The sequence below is a fragment of the Pithys albifrons genome, chromosome 8 (genome assembly GCF_047495875.1).
Source record: "Pithys albifrons albifrons isolate INPA30051 chromosome 8, PitAlb_v1, whole genome shotgun sequence".
In the NCBI taxonomy this organism is placed as follows: Eukaryota; Metazoa; Chordata; class Aves; order Passeriformes; family Thamnophilidae; genus Pithys; species Pithys albifrons.
This window is the reverse complement of record NC_092465.1, coordinates 19,205,168-19,229,717: the sequence shown is the minus strand read 5'-3', so window position 1 is coordinate 19,229,717 and position 24,550 is coordinate 19,205,168. Positions and strand designations below refer to the sequence as shown.

Here is a 24,550-nt window from a genome sequence, read left to right as displayed (position 1 = left end):
TAATAATAAAAAAGGGGGATCAGCAAAGGCTTACATCTTGTATAAAATAAAAATTAATAGGAGAAGTTTCAGCCTAGAAACATGTGATAAGGCTGCCTGCTGGAGACTCTGGGTGGCTTTACAATTTATTTTTCCATCTATACTACATCTGTAGCTCCAGCCACTCCAGGATCTCTGTCATTCTGCACGCTACATTCACAGAATCACAGACTATACTGAGCTGGAAGGGACCCACAGGGATCACTGAGTCCAACTCTTAAGTCAATGGCCCACATAGGGGATTGAACCCATGACCTTTGCATTATTACAACCAAGTTTTAACCAACATTTAACTCATAGTTCTCCAGGATATTCCTTGAGAGAAGCTTTCCTTGTTTCTATGTTACAGTGTATTTTATTTAGGAATTTCTGATCAGGTGCCTTGGTTCTGGTTTTGTGTTACTTAGCTGCTTGGTGCTATGATCTACTGACCAGATTTTTTCCATGATGTCCGTGCTGGTTGTACACACCAGTGCTGTGCTCTGAACCCACTCCAGAGATAAAGACTTGAGGTGCCACAGACACATGTTTACCCACCATCTCATTGGATTGGTAATTAAGATTTTGGAATATACTGTTTCATTTATTTCCCCAGTTTCCTACTCTAGATTTTCAAGTGCTTTTTAACATCCCCCCGTGCCTTCATACATCTTAGATCATTACTGGAGCACTTTCTGTGTGTATTTCTATAAACTGCTTCAGACAGCCTAGAAGCTTTAAGACTATTGAATGAGGACAAATGAATAGGATACAGATGTTGCACATTCATGAAGTAACATAGGGAAGGTTACATGGCTTCATGTACAGACAATGTAATTAAAACTTATTAGTTAAGCAATTGAACTCATTCTTAAAACTCTTTTTCATATTTAAAATTTTTACAACACTATGCCACAAACTATTGCAAAGTAGACATCAAGTAAGGCTTTAATCTTCTCCCTGGTGGCATGACTCCTTAATCAGATCTGCCTTCCTTCTGCCATTCTCTTCCTCCAGCTATTCAAACCTCTCAGCTGTGCTGTACAGTGCATCAGTTTGAATAACTGGTCCTGCTGCAGAAAGACTTGGAAGAGAGAAAATAACACCACTTTCGGCTGATGCACTGCAGGGCTTCATAAAGGGATCTGCTGTACAGTGGAGGGTTTGGTGTAGAGAGCAGCAAAAAGCAGCAGCATCCAGCACGGACACTAAAAACATTCACAGGGAACCAGAGTCTTAGATTTCAAACTAGTTTCAGTGTGAAATAATGCTATGACACTTGCCTTGCAAAAAATCAGAAGCAGCATCTTTTCCAACATAGTCTTGATTGTACATCCTGTTTCTTTTTTCTTAAAAGGCCTGTGGCTTTGATTCACATCTTACAGACAGTCAATAAATGCAACCTAACCTTTGGTATCTAACATTAGCCTTCACTACAGTTAACTGTCAATAGGAAAGAATTATGCTTGTTCCTCCCCTAATTTAGTTGCTGTCATTTAAAGAGCACTAGTTGTGCAAAACTTTCTCATTTAATGAAAGTATTTGTGTTTCTTAACTGTATTATTGAGACTTAAAAAAATTGGGAAGATAAAATCTATTAAATAGTGAAATATAGGTTTACAATTTTCAAGAGTACATCACAGAACATTTGTTTATACTTGCTATTACAAAAAAAAGCTATACTATTAAAACACTTGTATCAGCAGTTTGCTCTATCTGGGAGAGTCCAACGACAGAGGCAAAGCAGTGTTTGTGGGCAGAAACAGTGTCTCTAAGCTGAAAAATAATTTATAAAATATTTAAATAAATTCTGAGCAGTCGCTTTTAAGTTTCATTCAGCCTTGCAATATGCTGCTTCTATTTCTGTTTACACCTGAAAAGTTTCTGACCAAATGTTGGCTTTTTTCTGTTGGTACAATCTAGTTTGCTTAAATTATTTAATTTTCTTTTATAGGTCATTCTTATGCGAGAAGCTAAAAGTAATTAAATTTGCAGGATGAAAACATGGCACAGGCACTGCTGGCACCACCTGGACCTGAAAGCTTCCGCTATTTTACTAGAGAGTCTCTCGCAGCTATTGAGAAGCGTTGTGCAGAAGAAAAAGCTAAAAAGCCCAAGCAAGAACATACTGATGATGATGATGAAAATGGTCCAAAACCAAACAGTGACTTGGAGGCAGGAAAGACACTGCCATTTATTTATGGTGACATACCTCCAGGAATGGTGTCTGAGCCCTTGGAAGACCTGGACCCATATTATATCAATAAAAAAGTGAGTGTATTATGTTTTGCACAACAAAATAATATAATTTTCTACACTAAAAAAGTTTAATCCCAAAATGTGATGGTTAGAACCATCAATCCACTAAATCTACAGAAAGATCCTTCCATTTAAGAGAACTGATTTATGCTCTTCTGTATTGTGATTGCTTCAATTCCATTGAGTTACTTGTTATTTACTTCATTGTAAGGAAGATGGAGCTTGAGAACATGAATGAATTTTCCTGATTTCAATATAGTAGTAAGACTGGATACGACAAAAAAGATATTCCAACATGGTTTTGCAATGGACATAGTTGTAGGTAACCAGGTAGCATCCATCCAAGTTAGTGAAATACAGGAATGTAACCATATTCTTTGTTTCTCCTATAGCTATATAACACATGTAAACATACGTATGTGTGTATGAAATATATCTATCTCTATATATGTAGCATATAGTGTAAATCTTGGCTCATATGGTACTACCCCAATGAAAACTATTGTTTGAGATGCTTGGAATTGCTGTGTAGATCTCTACTGCACAGCTGTCAATTACAAATCTGAGGCAGACACCATGGAAAAGCTGCTTTCGAGAGAGGTATTGAAAAAAGACATTTTTGGTGTTCTGAAGAGTGTTTATACAGAAAGAGCAGAGTGAAAAGTTACATGTTATGAGACAAAAGCAATGTTTGTGAATTATATGTGTAAGCCTGTAACACACCTCGACCATTAGTAGCATGAAGAATGTAAACTCCTAAAAGAGGTGTAATTTCCCCTCCACTTTACACAGGCGTACACTGTCTTTCTTTTCCCATCATCTGCAAGCTAGGGACTTGGATTAGAAAGGATAGTTCAAACAGTCCCATTAAAGTAAAAGGTCTGACTTTTTGAAAGTCAGGATCTGCGTTAAAGTATGTGGGGTTTGGTCTTGTAGCAATGATGCATTCATTCTGGAAACAGACTACCATTATTTGACTTAAAAGAGAAACAAGGAACAAACAACTACGCCTCCATAGCTAGGAATAGTTGTAGACCATTTTAAACTCCTTCAGGGTCTGAAATAGTCCAGCCTGGGAATAGTTAAAAGTACCTTATATCCTGCAATAATTAGTGAAAGGTACAGAGCAGGTTTTCCTCTATATTCTTGTTTATTTTTGTGTGCTCCTTTAGCAGTATCAAGATGTTCTCTCAGTTCCTGATAGACCTGGAAAGTGTCATGGATAAAGAGGGTGTAGGAAGACGAGGATGCGGATAGCAACCCTAAATTAAAAAGTGCAGAAGGTATTTTATGGATAAGAGCCTGGGATTACCTTTTCCCATCTTTCTGAAACAGAAAGAAATGGACACAGTTGTTCTGAGGAGGGCTTGAAAGATTCCAGGCTGCCATCAAGATAAGAAACTTGACGTTGAGCAACTATAAAGAAGTCATGACATAAAATATTTTAAAGTCTAAAGAAACTTACTTTGCTTTAAAAAAAACCCAACATGCAGATAGTACTTTTAGTTTTGTGGCTAAATTTGTGGTTGAGTTTGGTTTGCAAAACTGGATTAAAAATTATGGATTTAGTAACAGGAACAGAAAACAAAGCAGCATCTGTATGTAATTGCATAACCTAACAGTTGCCAAAGTTAAATAAACAGTGTATGTAGATGTATGTTAAATAAACAGTGTACTGTAGACAGTACATATATTCACATTATTAAGTAAATGTAAAGAAATGAATGCCCAGAGAAGAAGTATTACTGAGGGGTTATTTTCATTTATGTGGTTTGGGTTATATCAACAGTTCTGTGCAAATTCTTACTTACAGTATAATTGTCTGCACTAAGCTCTTTCCTGGACTAGCTAAAAAAAAAAAAACAGGAATAAAGTTGCATAAGTAAGTTCAGGGATAAAGTTATCTGAACAAGCCTTCTACAAGTGAAGTATCAGAAAATCTGAGAAGTGCTGAAATACCGTTTCTAACCTCCATTGATCAGAAAAAGTAGTCCAATTTTTTGGAACAAAAGTGTCAAAACTCAGTATACTGATGGACTTTTTAGTCTATGAGAGCAATTAGTAAACTGTAAACTTTTGTCACAGGTGACATTTGTATTTATATTACGTACCAGCCTAATTATGCTTAACAGAAAACAAATGGGCATCTTAAATGATGGGCTAGAATTAGTCATCCCTCCTCCCATGTATAGCAGAAAGTACTCTTAATTATTGACTTGTCAGTGCAGAGAAAATCCTGTGTGAATTATAGTCTGTCTTCAGGCTGTGCTGCAGCAGTGACCTTGGGACAGGAAACATCTTTCTAGCATTTCCAGCTGGGTGAAGGGCTGTAGGGCAGAGAGAAATGCCAACGAGTGTGGTCCATTCTCTGCTACCCTCAGTGTTTGCTTGGTGTTATTCTGTGAACAGGCACCAGCAACACTCCTTTACCTATTTTCTTTCCCACCACATAGAGGTTTGCTTTCCCTGCCAGAGATGATAGACCAGACAGGCAATAAAGGCCGTGGAGAGGGCAGCATTTTTCTATCACAGCCAAGTTTTTACAGAGAATGGAAATCAACATGGAGAACAGTGATACTATATAGTTCTGCTGAGAGTGTAACAAAGACTCTATTATGTTAACACAAAGCAGAGCCATTACCATCGACAAAAAGCAAAAGGAATGAAGAATAGTTATGTCCTGAAGAAATTTCAAGGAGTACCAGAGATGCAAGTAAACCTTATTCACACACAAATACACTTAGGCAATGCCTGCCAACAGGAACAGAATAAAATGAACACCAGCCGCAGGTTTATCGGGTCAAATTTTAAAAGATAATAACTAGCTAAATATGCCGCTGACATATAGGGAAAATACGAGCATATTGTTAGAAGCAAAACCGGCAATTTTTTGAAAAAAAAAGGTTTTTTGTCATAGAATGCCAAATTCTGGTGTATGTTTGTCTCAGACTGCTCAGAACTCTGCCAGCTGGAAATTTATTAATCCTTTTTATTTTTTCACAGCTATATTTTTAGAAGATACATGTAATTGATATTGTAGTATCCAAAATACAAAATGAAGGCAAGATTATTTTAAAACTATAGTTGGTTGTGTAGTAACAGATATTTCTCCTTGTTGCCATGTATATGTATATATAATTTTGTCAAGTATTGGTTCCAAATACAAACTGACTTTAGAATTGCCCTTTTGCTGTTTCTGTTTTGCTTGTTGGCTCACAAGGTAGAATGTATTTGATTAATTTGAAACTCTCCCTTTAATCAAATACTTCATTAGAAATAAAATGAAATATTTTAGTGATAAAATGCTGCATTTTTATTGATAAACTGTCATTATTTTTTGTAATTCCTACCAATATAAATGTCAGCAGAATTCAGTCCACATTTTGGGAAATTCTGCAAACTGGAGAACTGGCTGTGGAAGGCTTAATCCAATATATTCATAGAAATCAGTTATTTTCCTGCCACAGGTAGACAGTAGAATGGAACTTGTGCCTCTTAGGTGGAGAATGGAAACTTTTACTAGGAGGAAAAGACATTTCTGTAGCCCACACTATATTTTAATCTTGTATTTCTTTTTTGCAGACTTTCATAGTATTGAATAAGGGGAAAGCAATTTTCCGATTCAGTGCCACATCTGCCTTGTATATTTTAACTCCTTTTAATCCCATCAGAAAAATTGCTATCAAGATTTTGGTGCATTCATATCCTTTTTTTCTAAATGTTGATTTAAGGTTTGCCATTTAAAACTAATGACTGAAATGATACTTTTCTTGTGGATATACAAATTGTGTCCATGGGGGTGTACTATGCTAAATAAATAGCTGTTCACACTTTAAAAATGATCAATATTACACATGAATTGAAGTATGATCTTCATTCTTGCTGGAGGAATTCTCTACTGAACCACCTATAGCTGTCAGAGTTTAAATATCAAGCTTTATATCTAAAAGGAGACCTGATTTCATACTAAGCCCTGCAGCTAAGGCCAAATTAATAACAAACCATTGCACTTGAAAATATCTAAGGTCACACTTTTACCAAGACCAGTAGTACTATTCTTGAACTAGACTCATTTAGCAAGGACAAAAAAGCATGAGTAAAGAGCTGCTTTTTCAACTCAGTATTGTGTTTTCAGCATTGTGGTGGGTGTCCAATAAAAGACTCAGGATAAAGGAGAATATTTTCAAATATATTTCAATCATGTCCAAGGAAAAACTTAGGCTTAAATGTCCAACCTCTAACTAAAGATCTTTTAGAATGATCCCCATGTCTTCAATGAATAATTTCATTTGAGTACTCATTTCATGTTTTACAGACTTAAGGATGTGTTTAAGTTTCATTTAAAACCTAAAGCTGCTATCATTACAAAAGTAATGCATTCTTTTACAGAAGTGCACCATACCATGCCAGATAGCATACCATTTAAAATAGACGAAATGATGTGCAAAGTTTTATTTTCAAACTTTAATTACAATTTCATGTTATTTGCACACATTTCTATACACTTGATAATTTTATATTATTTCAGTGTTATAAAACTGTCATACTTTTTTGACTTACATGCCTTGACTATAACCTACATTATTCAGCATGCTCATCATGTGCACTATTTTGACCAACTGTGTATTTATGACCATGAGTAACCCTCCAGACTGGACAAAGAATGTAGAGTAAGTAAAACATTTTTAGTTCTTTTTTTTACATCTTTGTTTTTGTGTGACTCTGAACAAGAAGCATTTATGAAAAGTTGTGTGTCAGAATGGGCTTGTCCAGAGTCATGAAGAATCAGATTCCATGAGATCATCAGTATCTTTCTGGTTTCCTCCTGAATAACTTAAATTGTTTAAAAGTAACATCTTATTCTTTAAAATTATGTCTGAGGAATATCTGAACTTCTACTGTGAAATATGAACAGGAGATCTTGTCCTTGTATGATTTGAGCTGTAAATTGGATAAGGAGCTCCAGAACTACGAATGTGCACGTAAAATTGCTCCCTGCAATGGTGAGGGCAGCCATATAGTGCCTGCCTAGCCATGAGCTTATCACAGTAGGACATTTATCAGGGCTCACTCTGTGAACTCCTAAGTGCCCGCTACAGCAAGCACATACAACATCACACTCAACCGGCTGAGGAAAGGGCCATGCCTTGCCTGTGAAGGAGTAACAAAGAGCTGACAGAAGTAAGGAAACAACAAAGTATCTATTTCTCTTTCTTGTTCATATCTATAAATGCATCTTAGTTCTTTAACTAAATACAGAATTTGTTTTCCTCTGAAATATTGTAGAGTCATAGAGTGATTTGGGTTGGAAGGGGCCTTAAAAATCCTCAGGTTCCAAGCCCCTGGCACAGGCAGAGACACCTTCCACAATGCCAGGTGGCTCAAAGCCCTTTATGTTTTTATTTGAAATACTGCTGCTCATGAAAAACCTGGTTCTAACCACTTGTTGTTTCTTTCATTCCCTCCTGTTCTCAAATAGCTATTACTGATTTTTATTTATTTATTTCACTGCATTAACAAATCTTACTCTGAATGCTATGTTTAGAAACCACCACTATTAACCCATTCCCAGTATGCTCACCAGTGACTATGGCTTGTTAAGAGTTGCTGAGAGTCTGAAAGGAGAGCAGTAGGGTCGGTAGGTAGAGTTCCTTTACTTTGGAGGTCCACAGAGATCCATGTGGGTCACAGGAAGTGCCTGCATTATGCTGATTATAACTGACTATTCTGTGTTGTTAAATGAGTGGCTGTTCCCACGACACAGGTAAACCGGTAATCATGCTCCACATCTTCAAGAATAAGTCTGAGCATGCTTTGTTATATTTAATGATTATTTATGAAATAAACATGTAATATAGGCATGAGTATAGTGATTATCCAGAACTGATTTTCACAAAACTCTCTGATTTTGACACCCAAAAAGTTCTTCTTTTTTTATAACACTTAGACATCTACCTGATTTATGAATTCAAGTTAAGAGGCAACCCTGTGAATACCAGGGAATATCAAAATCAGAAATGTATCTATAAATACTAATCTGACATTATTTTCAATCACAAGAACTGAGATTAAATTAACCTTTTAGCAACTGAGTAGTATATATATATCAGGTTCAAAATTCAACAACAACTGAACAGCAATTACAATGTTTAGGGCAAGCGAAGTTAATTATTTACTTCCTTCACTTCTAAATACTTTTCTTGTAAGTCATCTTTGCTAAAGAATGTAACTGTCTGTAAGTATGCAAAAATACAGTCTTTGTGTTCTGATGATTTTCAGGTACACTTTCACTGGAATTTATACCTTTGAATCACTTATCAAAATTCTTGCAAGGGGCTTCTGCTTAGAAGGTTTCACTTTTCTGCGAGACCCATGGAACTGGCTTGACTTCAGTGTCATTTTAATGGCGTAAGTGGTTCAAGAACTTTTAAAACTTTGAGGACATGAAATTAGTGGGAGTTATTATTTTAAGTCTATATATTTAAACATATTTCTTGTCTGAAACCTGTGAAGTTTAGACACCATATCACACATTTTAGTACTCACAAATCGAAGTAAAAAACGGCCAAAGCTGACACGGAGCCTCAGCCACTGCTGTAATCACTGCTGAGGGACTCTAATTTCATGCTCTACATTTTTCTGCTCACCAGAAATGAAGCCATCTCTTTGACTTCATGTCACCGTCCCATTACAAGTTAATTAGTTCAATTAGCTGTTCAAATACAAGTCAGTGAGTTTCACTTCAATGACATTTAGGAAAAATTAATGAAAATAATTATTAAAGTGAGATGTGCTGAAGAGACAGGTAAATTTTTAAGTACGATTGCTAGTATTGCCACAGAGGTTTTAAAGACCCACATAATTAGTATAAGCTCTGCCTCAATTCTGAATAACTGTGATTTAATCCTACAGGTATGTAACAGAATTTGTAAACCTAGGCAATGTTTCAGCTCTTCGAACTTTCAGAGTATTGAGAGCTTTGAAAACTATTTCTGTAATTCCAGGTAAGAAGAAGTTGGTGTAAGGTGTTAGGCCCCTCGTATCTCCAACTGTTATTTGTGTGCTGTCATTGTGTTTGTGTGTGAACTCCCCTATTACAGATATGTGACAGAGTTTGTGGACCTGGGCAATGTCTCAGCGTTGAGAACATTCAGAGTTCTCCGAGCTTTGAAAACAATATCAGTCATTCCAGGTGAGAGCCAGGTTAAACACTGAGGCTGACTTTTGTTCCATTGAAGTCAAATTCACTTCCTTTGAGCATAAGTCTTGCTGTTGGCTGCTCATGTTGCCAAAAAAAAGAATAAATCAAAAGGCCTGGATCATAAACCTAGATTATGATTCTTTGCCTTTGCAGCATTAGCTTCTTTTATTTTGCAAAATCAGCCTTTGAGTTTAACAGAGTCTTGCATGAAATACAAAATATAAGGCCTATGGGTTATTTTGCTTGGTTTTTCTGCATTTTATTATGAAAACTTGTCTCTACATTACAAAAGCTTTAGTGCTTTGGCTTTCTTGGTTGTGAATTTCTTCCTTCATTTTGCCACTTAAAAGTGACATTAGTCTTAAAGAAAATGAACTAACAACAAAAAAGCTACGCAAAAGAAAATAAATGATGCACAGGAAAATTTATCAATGCAAATTACTTTTTTTCCTAAAAATTACCTACAATTTTATCTTGTCTATATTCATACTGTTGTGAGGTCATGTTTAATATTAACTAGAAACTGGATTATTGGCATAATATTAAATGCAGAGAAAAATTAAGAAATGGAATACAATCTATAGTAGGAAAGAATGATTGATAAAATTTCCTGCTCGAGAATAATACTATATATTTGATTTTTGAGAATATATGTACATTGCCTATTCATTAAAAGGAATCTTTTTTTCTTTCATTCATCTTCACAAGCTCTGAGGCTGCTCATGAAACTTTATTTTTGAAAAATAAAAAATATAAGTGTCTGCATGACATCTGAATTATATGGCAAGGGCAAAGATACTCTTTGATAATTCTATGGATCTTTTTTCTTCGCAGGCCTGAAGACTATCGTGGGAGCCCTAATTCAGTCTGTGAAGAAGCTCTCAGATGTGATGATCCTGACAGTGTTTTGTCTGAGTGTATTTGCACTAATAGGGCTGCAGCTGTTCATGGGCAACCTGAGGAATAAATGCCTGCAGTGGCCTCCAGACAACTCTACTTTTGAAATAAACATTATTTCCTACTTTAACAGCACAATGAATGAAAATGGTACATTTGTTAATATGACAGTGAGCACTTTTAACTGGAAGGATTACATTGAGGATGAAAGTAAGAATGTCTGATATAACTGTTTTTAATATGTTTGTGGCTAAAATATGTAACTATTTGTGATCAAACAAAGAACATTTTGTGGTGTATATTTCTGCCTTATGTAGAACTGCTTACAATACATACAAGAAAAAAGTACAATAACCAGAGAGTTTCTAAACAAGCTAAAAAGTGATCAGCAGCTAGCCACTTTTGAGTTAACAGGTTTTCTTATTTTACTTTGTAGCACATTCGGGTTTTATTTGATTTATTCATATATATTTCTAATGCTTTCTGCACAGCTCATTTTTACATTTTGGAAGGACAAAGAGATGCCCTACTTTGTGGTAACAGCTCTGATGCAGGGTAAGGCCCTTTCAAAAATTCTCTGTTATTCTCTGCAGAAAAAGCCATAACATGAAACTCAGTTGCTTGCAACTCCATATTTAGGGTTACAGAACTTACAGAATTTTACTGCAAAGCAAGAATTTCTTATTGAAGTCAAAATATTTTACTCACTGGCTGAACAAAATACTAATTAACAGCCTTTCTTCCTGCTTAATTGGAAAATGATGTTGGTGTTACTGATAAAATCTGAACTCTTTTAAAGTCTATTTTGGTGATATTCTGATTGAAAAAAGTAGGAGTAAAGCAAAAGTCAGAACTAAGAAAGAGAATGTGAATAATATTAAGAAAGCACAACAGTGACTTCATGGTTCAAGACTGATTCTTTTTTTTCAAGCTTATTGCTTCCATTACTGGCAAATTCTGCCACTCACATGTGTCCAATTATGGGCCTAGAATTGTTAACTGAGCTTGGATACCTGTCAATAGTGAAGAGGCTTACTAAAAATGTATATATCAGTATATATATATATATATATATATATATACAAGATAGGGAGATTCTTAATATTACAAATGGATTTAGCTAATAATATTCTTTCATCTGTGTGTAACTTTAAGAATATTTTAGCAATTATTTCTGCTTGGAAATTATTCATTTGGAATAAAGTTTCTATTTGCAAAGTGTGACTGAGGAGAATTTTAATATTTAGGTAATTTCAATCAGTGAACAGATGGAAAGGGTATCTTTCATTTACTCTGTTATTAAGTTCGTTTCTTAGGACTTTTTGTTTTCTGAATGAATTTAATTGTAATTAATGGATTTCCTATGGGAAAATAATGCGTATTGGTCGAAAAGTTAATAAATATGTTCTAAAAGGGAATAAAAGTCCCGACTAAGTACCTTCTGTTTGGTTTTCATATAGGCAATGTCCAGAAGGGTACATTTGTGTGAAAGCTGGTAGAAATCCCAATTATGGTTACACGAGTTTTGACACCTTCAGCTGGGCTTTCTTGTCACTGTTTCGGCTAATGACTCAGGACTTCTGGGAAAACCTTTATCAGCTGGTAAGAAATTTTTATTATATAAATAGTAAACTGTTGATGACATCCAAAATTACATAAATTGGCTTAATTGTACATGCTGTTGCAGTAACAGAGATAAGTGATGGCATACCATTCAGCTGTGCTTTCTACTCCTTAGACTCTGCGTGCTGCTGGGAAGACATACATGATATTTTTTGTTCTGGTGATTTTTCTGGGCTCTTTCTATCTCATCAACTTGATCCTGGCTGTGGTTGCCATGGCCTATGAAGAACAGAATCAAGCAACCATGGAAGAAGCAGAGCAAAAAGAGGCAGAATTTCAGCAGATGCTGGAACAACTGAAGAAGCAACAAGAAGAAGCTCAGGTAGTGATGGAAATTGTGCCTTCTGAACAGCCTTGTTCTTAAGGCAAGGATAAAAATCTTCTATGAATTCAGACTTGTACAAATTGTGCAGTGAATTACAGAAAAAAAGGGTCTTATTTACCATGCACATTATAAAAGCGGAAATAGCCAAAGAAAACCAAAAACTAAGGAAATAACAAAAAGGCAAGCTAATGGTACAGAGGAAAATGGTACTTCATTCACCAAAAGACAGGAAAAGTAAAATATTTGTGATAAGTGTTTTAGAAACCTGACTGCAAGTAGTGATAATTTGTGATGCTTTTATGCCACAGATCTTATGAACAGCATGAAAAAAGTCTAGTGATGTTACTACTGGTTTACATCTGAGTAAGAATTGCCAGGTTTGCAAATAGAGAGAAGGATTCTAATCAGTGTTCTTTTAGGTTTCTATCCAGCAAGGTGCTTAAACATATCCCTCATTGACACTGAAGTAAATAAGAAGCTTATATATCCTTAGAACAGACAAGAAATATTCATAACCAGACAAGCAACATTCATAACAAAGGTATTACTTCAGAATTCCTTTAAAGTAATCTTTGTTTTCTTTGAGAAGAGAATTACTTGAAGTTTTATGAGAAAAAAAAACATTTTAATATACTTTTGTGAGAGGACTTCTTATCCAAAAGTAAAATGTGTGCAGGAGGTCAGCTCTGTGCATCAGCCATCTGTCTAATTTCTGAACTGATTTTTCATTGCTTTTCAAACGGCGTTTAGCCAATTTCAACAGGACAGTGTTTATAAAATTTGAGCAAATGAGAAAATTCCATGGAACTATGTTTTTAGTACTATTTTAAGCTATTTCACTAAGGTAGAATGACTCCATAAAGTGCTAATAAAAAGCTAAACTCTCCTCCATTTTTTTTCTTGAATAGAAATCTTTATGTATGACCTGTGGAATCTAATTGGTATATCTTTATTTTAGTCATTAAACCTTATCACTTCCAAATCACTAAAGAAAAAGCAGAATCCTGCAAATTTCGAATTTAAAAGTGTTAAATGTCAGCAAACAGTATGTTGTTGAGTTTTTCTTATATCTGATATTTTAATCTCTTAAGGGCACTAATTCATATTATATCAAAAGATATCAGGAGGCTCATCTAGATGTTTGTATGTTTGAGAGTTGGGACAAGTGAACCTGATCCAGAATTAGAAAGAATAGAATATGAAACAGAGACTATAAAGCAGGTTGGATAGAGACTCTCAGAAGTAATATTTTTCAAATGACTGATCTCTATATTCAGTACAAGTAAAGCATCATTACAGTCAGGATCTTTTTTTTTTGGTGAAAATACTATCAAAAAGTAGGCATTACAAGATGGATCACTGAGCTGTTGAATTAGTTGCTGAGGCAGAAATGAGTTTGGGTCCCACCTCTTCACTCCCTTAACAATGGAGCTATTCATCCACAAACTTAAGTCATCACAGCAGTCTGGATTGCTCCACTTGTTTGACCTTTGCTATTGGTATTATGAAGTACATGGGTGATGACTCAGCATCTGCTACCTTTGTTTCTGCTGGAGTCTTTGAAGGATGATATTCTTAACTAGTATGACAAAAGTGGGAGTATCACTTTTTCAATGGATAAACACTTCAGAATCCTTTTAATGCTCCATTTAGCAGAAAATACCTGTATCAAGTCAACTTGTATAGCATGAGTTGTATACTGGGGCAAAGAGAGACATTAATTCATACTACGAGCTTTCAAACTACCCTTTCCTGCTGTAGAGAGGTATGACATCATTTGTGAAATACTTGGCATTGAATATAATATGTTTTGCTGGATAATTGCTAGTTATCTTTCTTATATTACCCTAGTCTCTTGCCATTTATCACACCACTACTTTCTGTATGCTCACAGCAGCCTATTATGTTCTCAAAGGTATTTTCCACTGAGAATTTTACAGCAATCTCCCACAGTTCTTACTAGGAACAGCACTGAACATACTCTTTTTTGATGAGTAAATGAACCTGTTTCCCTAATGAATCAAATCCAGTAGGCTGATCACTGTAGCTGAAGATACTGGTCCTGAGTTTTGGGTTGACACTTTGCTCCAGTAAATCATCTCACCCCTTTCCACTAGAGAAAAATCTAAACTTTTCCCTCTCTCTGGCTGCAGCACCAACAGGCAAAAAATGTACCTTTTTATATATCTATAACAAAGACACAGAGTGCTGATTCAGTGGGTGTTTAAGGAAGGCAGGGCTTGAAGACATGTCTAGAGAGTGTGCCTGTTGCCAGTGAAGGTAGAAGGAAAGTAAGGGGAGTGTCTTTGCTGTAAAGACAGTGAAGGCTGAATTCCACTACTTGCAGGCTGTAGTTGGATTATGATACATTCACTGAATGTAGTGAATGTTAGGCATTAGTTTTCTCTGTGAGAACTCAAAAGATGTCATCTGAATTAGAGCATGATGTGGGACTTTTCTCAAGAGCAAATGGAAAAGCAGGTCTGAAATACATGAAAAAGCACAATGCTTATACTTTTCTGACTCACTGGATTTTAGATCAGTGTCTTCTGCAACAATTCCTTATTGAATAGTGTGGCTATTGTTCTGCTGAAGTTGGTGCTTCAAGTAGCTCATGCTATATGAGGAGATATGCAACTCAATAGTTTATCTTCAGTTCAATTTGTTTGGGGTTGGAGATTTACATAATCAAGAGTATACAAAGATCATTATTATCACAGTGATAATAAAAAACAGTTGATAAAAGACTATAAATTATTATCTTTTTTTGGCCTACTAAGAATACCTTGCTTTGTAACCTGACAGACAACAGCAGCAGTAGCAGCGGCATCAGTTGCATCAAGAGATTTCAGTGGTGTAGGGGGCTTAGGAGAGCTCTTGGAAAGCTCCTCAGAAGCATCAAAGTTGAGCTCAAAGAGCGCTAAAGAAAGAAGAAACAGAAGGAAGAAAAGAAGACAGAGAGAAATGTCTGATGCAGAGGACAGAGGAGATATCGATAAATTTCCCAAGTCTGAATCAGAAGACAGTATCAGAAGAAAAAGTTTCCGTTTCTCCACAGAAGGAAGTCAACTGACATACGAAAAAAGGCTCACATCTCCTCACCAGGTACAGTACTCTCTTTTGCTAAGTCATTATGTCTACTTTACTTTTATTTTCGCTGACTTTACATACTGGAAGTTACGTAAATGGTGAGTGAAGGGAAAAACTAGTGGTAGTACCTTTCTCAGTGTTACAGTTTGAGATGGTTTGGCCCATTCTGTTAGCAAAGAGCTAAAAAGAATGTACCAAGAGTAATTGTAAACTTAATTAATACATTTCTGAAAATGTATTTCTGAAGATATAGCTAGTAGACTGGAGAAAGTATCAAAGACTCTTTGATTAGTATTCATACATTAGCATTCATCAACCATACGTTCCCTGTTCTGGATCCATTTAAAAACTATACAGATATGTGGGGTTTTTAACAGACTGCAACATCAAAATCCCATCAAAATCCCACATAACCATTAGTTTCTGTTACTTTCCTTAATTAGCTTCTTTAACAGGTATATAATGAGAAAATTAGTGCTAGTACTTCACAGTTAAGACAAAGTGCATTGGGATTGTTTGCGCTTGTATTTATGAGTTTAGTCTTGGTATTCTTTTTCATTAGAAATTCATTATACATTGCAATCACAGAAAAAAGGTAGTTTATGAAGGATTTCTGGAAATCATTTAGTCAAAATATCAAAGCTCTACTACCATAAATCAAAGGATCTCTTCTGTCACTTAAAGATACTCCCTCTGTATTTGGCCCTGGGGAGGCTGCACCTTGAATCCCATGTCTTGTTCTGGGCCCTGCTCTTCAAAGTTGAGGTCCTGGAGTGTGTCCAGAGAAGGGCAATGGAACTGGTGAAGGTCAAGAGAGTGAGTCATATGGGGAACAGCTGAGGGATATGGGGGTGATTGTCCTGGAGAAAAAGACGCTCAGAGGAGACATTACTGCTCCCTATAACTACCTGAAAGGAGGTTGTAGCCAGGTGAGGGCTGGCCTCTTCTCCCAGGCAGCCAGTGACAGAACAAGAGGACATAGCTTCAAGTTGTGCCAGGGGACGTTCAGGTTGGGCCTTAGGAGGAATTTCTGCATGGAAAGGATTGTCAAATATTGGAATGGATTGCCCAGGGAGATGATGGAGTTATCATCCCTTGCGGTGTTCAAGAAATAACTAGACACAGCACTTAGTGCTGTGTTCTAGCTGACAAGGTGCTGATTGGTCAAAGGTTGGACTCGATGATCTTGGAGGTCTTTTCCAAACTAAATGATTTTGTGATTCTGTGATACCTTTGCTTATTTCAAGGCTACACACAGTTATGTCTCAAAATGCATCTCTTTAAAATGATGTGTGGTCTGAGCCAATAGATGACATTTACTACTCATACCACCCATGTTGAGTGTAATTTATTAACTTATTTATTAGTTACAGACTCTCTTGATAGTTGTTTTTGCAGTTGCAACAATGCTTTGGGGCAAAAGTTGCCAGCATATAACTAAAACTGGGGTACCACAAGAATGAAATTGGTAAAGAGTCAAATTGGTAAAGGAAGAGCTCCTTTGTCTGGTTAGCCATGCAGTATCTCACTGGTGAGACAGGGTCCAGAGCATGAAGCAATGGGGCAGAATGGTAAGGAGAGATAATGTGCTCACTTGGCCCCTGTAAGAGATTTTGCCCTGTGGCACAATATTCCATGTGCAGGTGAATGATGCAGCCTGCCAGAAAAGTCAAGCCTTCCTTTCAGACCTTACTTTCCAAGAGCATGTAGACATATATATTTCTGCCTCTACATGTGTTAAAATTGCAGCCATTTCAGCTTATATATTTTTTCTCAATGCAGCAGAGACTTGCAGAGCAGGCATTACTCCTCCCAAATCCCTGGCAGGGCTGATGCAATTAGCTGTGCTCAGAACATGGTAAGACATACCGGAAAGATTGGCCTACAAATAAAACATGGCAGCCATGGGAACATTCTTTAAAAGAACAAGGGCATCCCTGGTAGTCAGCTGAAACCCTACTGAGCATATGATTTTTGAGGGATTGTAGGTTGGCTGATTGCATTTACAAAGAAATCAAAAAAGGGTGTAGTAAATAATTCACTGCTTTGTCAGAATTCACTGTCATACTCCATAGAAACTAGAGCATCTTTTTTTATAAAATTATCTTTCAGTGTAAGCAAAATGCCACTTTTTCTCCAGCCAAGTTTACACAAATGGGTTAGCAAAACCATTTGGCTGATACTCTTTAAGTAACTCAGCCTGAACAGAAAATTTCAGCCCAAACTATTAAAATTTGGTGCAAATATAAGAGCAGAAAAAACTACATCTCATTATGTTAAACACCTGTCAGCCTTTATAATAGGCCATGCTTTGAGTTTGGACCAGGTATTATGTGTCTGAATTTATATATCTGACTATGTGTATACAGAGATACATATGGATGGGTATATGTATATATTCAGTGTTTGGTTTTCACAGTGTTAACATAGGTTCAGACACTATAGGGCAGTTTGCACTCTCACTTTAATTATCCTGGGACAAAACACACTGCTATTATGTATGAGCATTTTCTACCTGCAAAACTAATGAAAAATTGAGAATCACCTCAAACCAGGTTTTTGATGTACCAAGATGTGACTATTTGTACAAATGCAGAATTGAAGAAAGCTGAATGCAAGGTTTCTTTTCTCCACAATTAGTACTCATTTTATTTATTTATGAAGGCTGTTAATAAAATATGCAGTAAGAGAGAAAAACACTCCATTAACCAGCCTTGACTCTAATTAAAAGATGAATTATCAACAACCACTGATTCATTTTTCTCACTTACAAGAGAATATCTTTAGATAGCTGTATCCCTGGTGAATAGTTGCTTTGAGCTGCCTGATGGCCAAGTGGTACCTTCTGGCAGGTGTGCAGCCTGCTATAGCCCCCAGAGATCTATGCCTGGGAGTGCTACTGCTGTCCCCCCAGAGCTTCCCCAGGCTGTCACCTCTGTCTTCCAGTTGTTGGTCCCACAACATTGAGCCTATTGTGAAGAGGTCAGTCAAGATCTTTATATGTTTAGACTGAATTTAATGCCAAACCTAAGATCACTTCTGCCTCTAGTAAGTAAAACAGAAAACAATGACTGGTGAACATTATTTGTTGTTATCCTTAGGAATCCAGGGGATGAAGAAGGGAAGTAAAAGGTTTTTGGCTCTGTTATCTAATAGAAGGAATAAAAGACAAATATATGCAAACCCTTGATAGTGATGTTGAAAACTGTCTCCAGCACAGTCATAAGTCCTTACCAGTCCCATGCACCTTCTTCACTCAAAACTGTTCAGCCTTGCTTAATGTCTTCTGCAAAACTTTCCCTCAGTCCTGCTACATTACCATAAAAGAATTTTTCCCCTCTTCTTCAGGTCCCCTGATGAGCACATTCACCTAACACTTATACTATGGGAAAAGAAAATTACTATCTTTCCTCTAGCACTGTACCTATTCTTTGAAAAGCCAGAAACTTACAACTTCAGTTCTAATTGTGGGTTTTTTTGGTTTGTTTTAATCTTTTACAGTCTTTGTTAAGCATTCGTGGTTCTCTGTTCTCACCAAGGCGCAACAGCAAAACAAGCATTTTTAGTTTCAGAGGTCATGCAAAGGATATAGGATCTGAGAATGACTTTGCTGATGATGAGCACAGCACTCTTGAAGACAATGAGAGCAGAAGAGATTCTCTCTTTGTTCCAAATCGACATGGAGAACGGCGCAACAGCAACATTAGTCAGGCAAGTGTGTCATCTAGAATGATACCAGCCCTTCCAGTAAACGGGAAGATGCACAGCACGGTGGATTGCAATGGAGTAGTTTCCTTGGTTGGAGGACCTTCAGCTTTAACTTCACCTACTGGTCAGCTCATACCAGAGGTAATTATAAGTAAACCAGTAATTATTGCAGTTTGGTTCAGGCACAGAATTTTGTCTTACTCCTCATCTCTTCATTCCTTATAATTTCTTAGAGCAATGAGAAATTATTTGTGATAGTTTCTAAAAAACAGAACATAAATGAAAAAAGTCCTCATCTCCTATGTCTGAGCCTCAGTAAAACAGTACATTCTCCCTGCTTTCAGTAAGAGATCTGCCCATAGAAAGAAAAAGATGATGAATTGAATTTGATGATTTGTATAAAGTTTCACTTCAACAAAGGCAGAGATTCAATATATAACTAAGGTTATGGCTTGGAAATATATGTGGAAATATATGTAGAAATACATAGAAAACACCTGTAAAATTAAGCATGATGCAGTTACTACTCTCATGATAGTTAAGGGAAATACTCCTTACTGAGTTTATCTTGAGGAATTTTTCTCATAACTTTCATGAGAAAAATACATGCAGTTCCTATGTACCTTTGCAATTGCCTTACATTTCAGTCTCAGTTTCAGACTTCTGTAAGCCAAGATGTTCCTTCAAACTTTTAAAACGTCAAGTCTTTTCACATATAGTATTTTGCTATGGATTCTGTGTGGTATTTTGGTGTCTGTAATAGCTTGTTATCTAAGCTGAAAAATACTTGCATTATAAATAAGTATTGAGCTTTCAGTATTTCTATTACACATTTTTCTTTGGTTTTTTCTCCTGTCTTGATAAAGACATTTGTACCAGAAATTCCATCAGATTGCCTCAGAGATTATGCATATATAGTTCTGTTCCAGAAAATTTCAAAAATTTCACTTGAAATCAGCCATTTAACTCAAGAGTCTTTTCTAAAGAAGTTGTACCAGTGAATACTCAAAAATGGTTTTTCATCTTCACATTAACATAACTTTGAAATCTCTTATAGGTTCTGCAAGTTTTTTGTTCTTTTTATGGATGGGAATGGAATAATGTGAAAAAGAGTGAGTGGTTTCCATGAATCACAGAAGTCGTGGTAGATCTGAAACCAAGATTTGGGAACTTTTTAATCCCACTCCTGTGCTTAGATCCCTAGGTCACGGTCCAGAAAAAATGCAAATCAACTGTAAGGACATCTACATGTACAGAGTAGTGACATGTCAGGTACATTTAAATCAGAATTGAGAATTAGTGCCTTAGAAAGATAATTAGAAGCCATACAAAACAAAGGGGACTTGCAAATTCATTGCAAGAATTTATCACAAACTCTGTATGAGCATTGTTGGGAGAGGGAATTAGGTAGAAGAAATATTAAATAAGATATGTTTTTTTGTCATATAAAATTTTCCAACCACACTTACCACCTTAAGAATACAGTAAACCGTGTTACAGATATACTTAATTCCTAAAATTATATTCATGTTTCTTGTATAAAAGTTACTTTCTTAACTAAAAGTTCAGTTTTCTCTGTACTTGCACTTTTGTTGTTTAACATGACTACCTGCTGAAAATTAAGGTGACAGGTTTCAACTTGGAGCATTTTTTCTTGAAAGAATAATAATAATCATTAGCAAAAATATGGTTAGCAAAACGTTTGTTCAGCCAGTCATTTAAATAAGAACAACCCTTGGTCCCACATTGCATTTGTATTGGGTGCACTGGCTGATTATTTGTAGCAATGTACAAAGTACTGAGTTCCTCAATAAAGAAGAATGAAATCTCTACAGGAACAGAAACCTTCAGTGTGTAAGAAAAGCACAGTCTGTTGCACAAAGCTGTACTATCACTACAGTATTTACACAGTAAATATCGTTAATTGGCTGTTGAAAAGGAAGGTCTAATTCCTCAGTATATTTCATTTACAGGGCACCACTACAGAAACAGAAATAAGGAAAAGAAGACTGAGTTCTTACCAAATTTCCATGGAAATGCTGGAAGAGTCTGCTGCAAGACAAAGAGCAATGAGCATAGCCAGCATACTTACAAATACAATGGAAGGTATTCAATGAATTTTATCTGACAAGCATTGCAGTGAATTTCTGCTAACCACATGTACAGAGAAATTATTTACACAATTTTCTTTGTAAATGTAAAACTGGACATGTGAAATCTCTGAACATTAGATAGAAAAGGCTTTTGAGCATTTCTAAGATAATTTACACATTCTAAATGATTAACCATTATTTTTCATGACACCTTCCAAAATATTACTCTACTGAGTGGGCTAACAGATGTAAAATAATTGTTGCTGGGGGATTTCTAGAGCCTCAAACACAGAATATAGGGATTTTCTTCCCATTAGAGATCAACAGGAAAATCAACTAAGATGCACAGGAATTGTCACTATAAAGGCAGTGATGTGCTATATAAGTCACTTCCCTCAGACTTTAAATCCAAGGATAGACAATAGGAAATTAGAATGAGAAATACATTTTAAAGAAAAAAACACCACCTGTAATCAACCCATGCCAGTGCACATGAAGTGTTTCTTAAGCATTTCTTAAACTTTCTTAGGTATCAAAGATTAAAAAAAATTATATTTGCTATATGCAAAAGCATATAGAAAATATGCTTGTTGAGATTTTTTTTCTTACTTAGTGGAAATCGAGTATGCTCACTTTCCATACATATGCCATTAAAGTATTTTTATAAGCTTAAAGCTTATAAGCTTATCTACTGGATTATGGCAAAGTGTGGCAGTTGTTACAGTCAGACCATCTTTGCAGACGTGCTTCAACACATGTTCTAAAAGGACAAGAAATTACCAAGAAACTTTACAGTGTTATTAAGCCAGTATTGAAATATATTTTTTTGAGTTCTGAAGCCCTTTGGTCTCAAATAAAGAAACAGATCCCAAACCAATTGTAGTCAGAAATACAAGGTTTATATCATCTAATTGCTGCTAAAGATATTAAAAAACTCTTCTCACAAACATGTCTTTCTGATTATATCTTCCTACTTTAGGGCAAGTCTGAGCTGTTGGTGCCTCCTAATTCTCAGTGTGAGGTGTCCTTCCATTCTCCTGACCAGAAAACACATGTCACTGTAAACTAAATTGTTGTGATAGTCATCACCTTTTCCTCATCTGGTTTCCACTAATTCAGAGGTTTCTAAGTGCAGCAATGGACTTTTCTGTGTCAACTTGGTGTTCAGTATGAGTGGCCCCTTTTGTCCAGGGCCAGTCCTATCTTACCTTTCAGCATTCTGAGTTACATGTTCAGAACTGTGATTATTCCACTTGATGTATATATTCCTCCAGAAGCACAGTCTTTGTTATGGCTTATAAAGACTATACAAGTCTTTTGCTACTTATGATAACCTTTTCTACCTGGACAACTTGCTTGTTTCAATCAGTTTGAAAGCTGTGGCAACTGACATTTTAAATTCCAGTAATTCCACCCATATAGGACAATATTAGAGCGAGAAATCAATCCACTAGTCCTCAAAGTGTAGATGTTTGCACTAAATCCTTACTAGCAAATCTGTAAAATGGCATGCTTGCTATTTTTGTAAAATCACCCATGAGTGTCATGAAGATCAGTATCTCTCTGTGTGCTCTAAGGAATGCCTGAAAAATGGGAAATTTCAGAATTGGGTTCATGCTACTATGCAGAAATTTTATCAAAACTGTTGTGGCTATTTCTTACATATTTTGCAGTCTAAGTATTTTTCACTTAAGCAAACATCAGTCTTCCTTCTGGACTGTCCTCAAATACCCCATCACATTAGATATTTATTCTTGCTATTATTAACTTAGTAGAAGTTAATTATCTTCTGTAACTTTGAAAATATTGACAGTGAAATGGAAACGCAAAGATTTTGACTGAATGCAGTGGTTCTGCAGTTGCTCAATGGAGTTGTTCTAATACTAATGTTGCTCTATTTCTCAATTGATAGACACTGCAACTGTACAAGACATTTTCAAACAAAACCAAATTATAATTTTATAAAAAGAAAACAGGCATTCAGTATATTAAAAATACTGATTCAAGTAAGAAATTATAGGTATGCACAATGAGTAGTTTTTCTGTGGTTCAGTGGCAGAGGCAAATACAACATTTTTAGTATCTCAAATCAAAATATATACTCATGTACTTAACACAAAAATGTGAAACTTTTATGTAGCTTACACTAATTATATACATGAGTTCTATTGACGAGTGAGTCATGTTAACTTTTAATATCCAAAATTAAGGTATCTGCTGTAAGCAAGTCAAGTAACCCAAACTCAGTGTCTAGATTCTCCCTACTGCCATGGGAAAGAGAAACACATTTCTCTCCCTAAACAGCTGTCTGAGATGATTCACCCCTTACTGTATGGACTTAACTGTCCACTGATAGTAGAGAAGCTTAAGTAAATTAGATGCCTTACTTTAAGGTGGCTAAACCTATGTGAGAGAAATCCCATGTTAGTGAGAGCTGTTTATTTGAATGACATAATCTTTTTCTGTATTTTAAACAAGAACTTCTAGAGGATACAACTGGAATATTCCTCTTTTCTATTTTTTTCAGAGCTTGAAGAATCCAGACAGAAATGCCCCCCATGTTGGTACAGATTTGCAAATACTTTCTTGATCTGGGATTGCTGGAGTCCATGGTTAAAAGTAAAGCATGTCGTCAACTTAGTTGTGATGGATCCATTTGTTGATCTTGCTATAACTATTTGCATTGTTTTAAACACCTTGTTCATGGCCATGGAACATTACCCAATGACAGAACAGTTCAGTAGTGTCCTTTCTGTGGGGAACCTGGTAAGTGGTTTGTCATGCACTACTTGGTGTAAAAATCCTTTTCTAAAAGAAGGAATGTATCAATACATAGCATTGGATTTAAATTTATTGCACAATGTTTTTTTATAATCAGTTTAGAAGTGGCATATATGATTTTCACAGGTAAAGAGATTTTTACATGCCTTTACCTTTCATGAATCCATTTTGTAACAACTATAATGAAATAACTGAATATATGTGGAAGTGCAGTCTTCACTGGAATGTCAGATTTCTTGATGTCTACTTTGGGGTTTTTCTTTAAAATGTTAAGGTAGATTATGTAATTTTTATCAGGGTACTGCTACTCCATACTAGCACTACTCATTGCAAGAAAGTGTTGAGTTAAACAGAAAATATTTTTGTTCTGTACAAAACTGATGAAACATTCAGATGTCAGAATTTCACTCAGAATTTTTTTCAGTTACACTACAATGACAGTACTTTTCCAAAAAAGGCATGTTTGTTAGAAGTAAGACCTTGCCACTTTAAGTAACTAAAGATATTTAATAAATAGGTGATTATTATACATTCTCTTTAAAAAAGCATCTCTTA

At 35.8% G+C, this 24,550-nt stretch overlaps 1 protein-coding gene across 4 annotated transcripts in view; it reads left to right on the top strand.

Moving 5' to 3' along the window:
- The window catches only part of LOC139674832 (sodium channel protein type 2 subunit alpha-like), a 75,690-nt gene that overhangs the window by 13,582 nt on the left and 37,558 nt on the right, over window positions 1-24,550 (top strand). For 3 of the 4 annotated variants that reach the window (XM_071561650.1, XM_071561648.1, XM_071561649.1), the window contains 13 exons: window positions 1,973-2,289; window positions 5,860-5,980; window positions 6,860-6,947; window positions 8,557-8,685; window positions 9,378-9,469; window positions 10,313-10,585; window positions 10,867-10,930; window positions 11,836-11,977; window positions 12,114-12,320; window positions 15,129-15,428; window positions 18,915-19,262; window positions 21,095-21,227; window positions 23,742-23,980. In XM_071561650.1, coding sequence (XP_071417751.1) covers window positions 2,023-2,289; window positions 5,860-5,980; window positions 6,860-6,947; window positions 8,557-8,685; window positions 9,378-9,469; window positions 10,313-10,585; window positions 10,867-10,930; window positions 11,836-11,977; window positions 12,114-12,320; window positions 15,129-15,428; window positions 18,915-19,262; window positions 21,095-21,227; window positions 23,742-23,980 — 2,403 coding nt within the window. In that variant the 5' untranslated portion in view covers window positions 1,973-2,022. Of the gene's footprint in view, window positions 1-1,972; window positions 2,290-5,859; window positions 5,981-6,859; window positions 6,948-8,556; window positions 8,686-9,189; window positions 9,282-9,377; window positions 9,470-10,312; window positions 10,586-10,866; window positions 10,931-11,835; window positions 11,978-12,113; window positions 12,321-15,128; window positions 15,429-18,914; window positions 19,263-21,094; window positions 21,228-23,741; window positions 23,981-24,550 lie in introns of all 4 variants that reach the window. The other variant, XM_071561651.1, reaches the window with a different exon arrangement.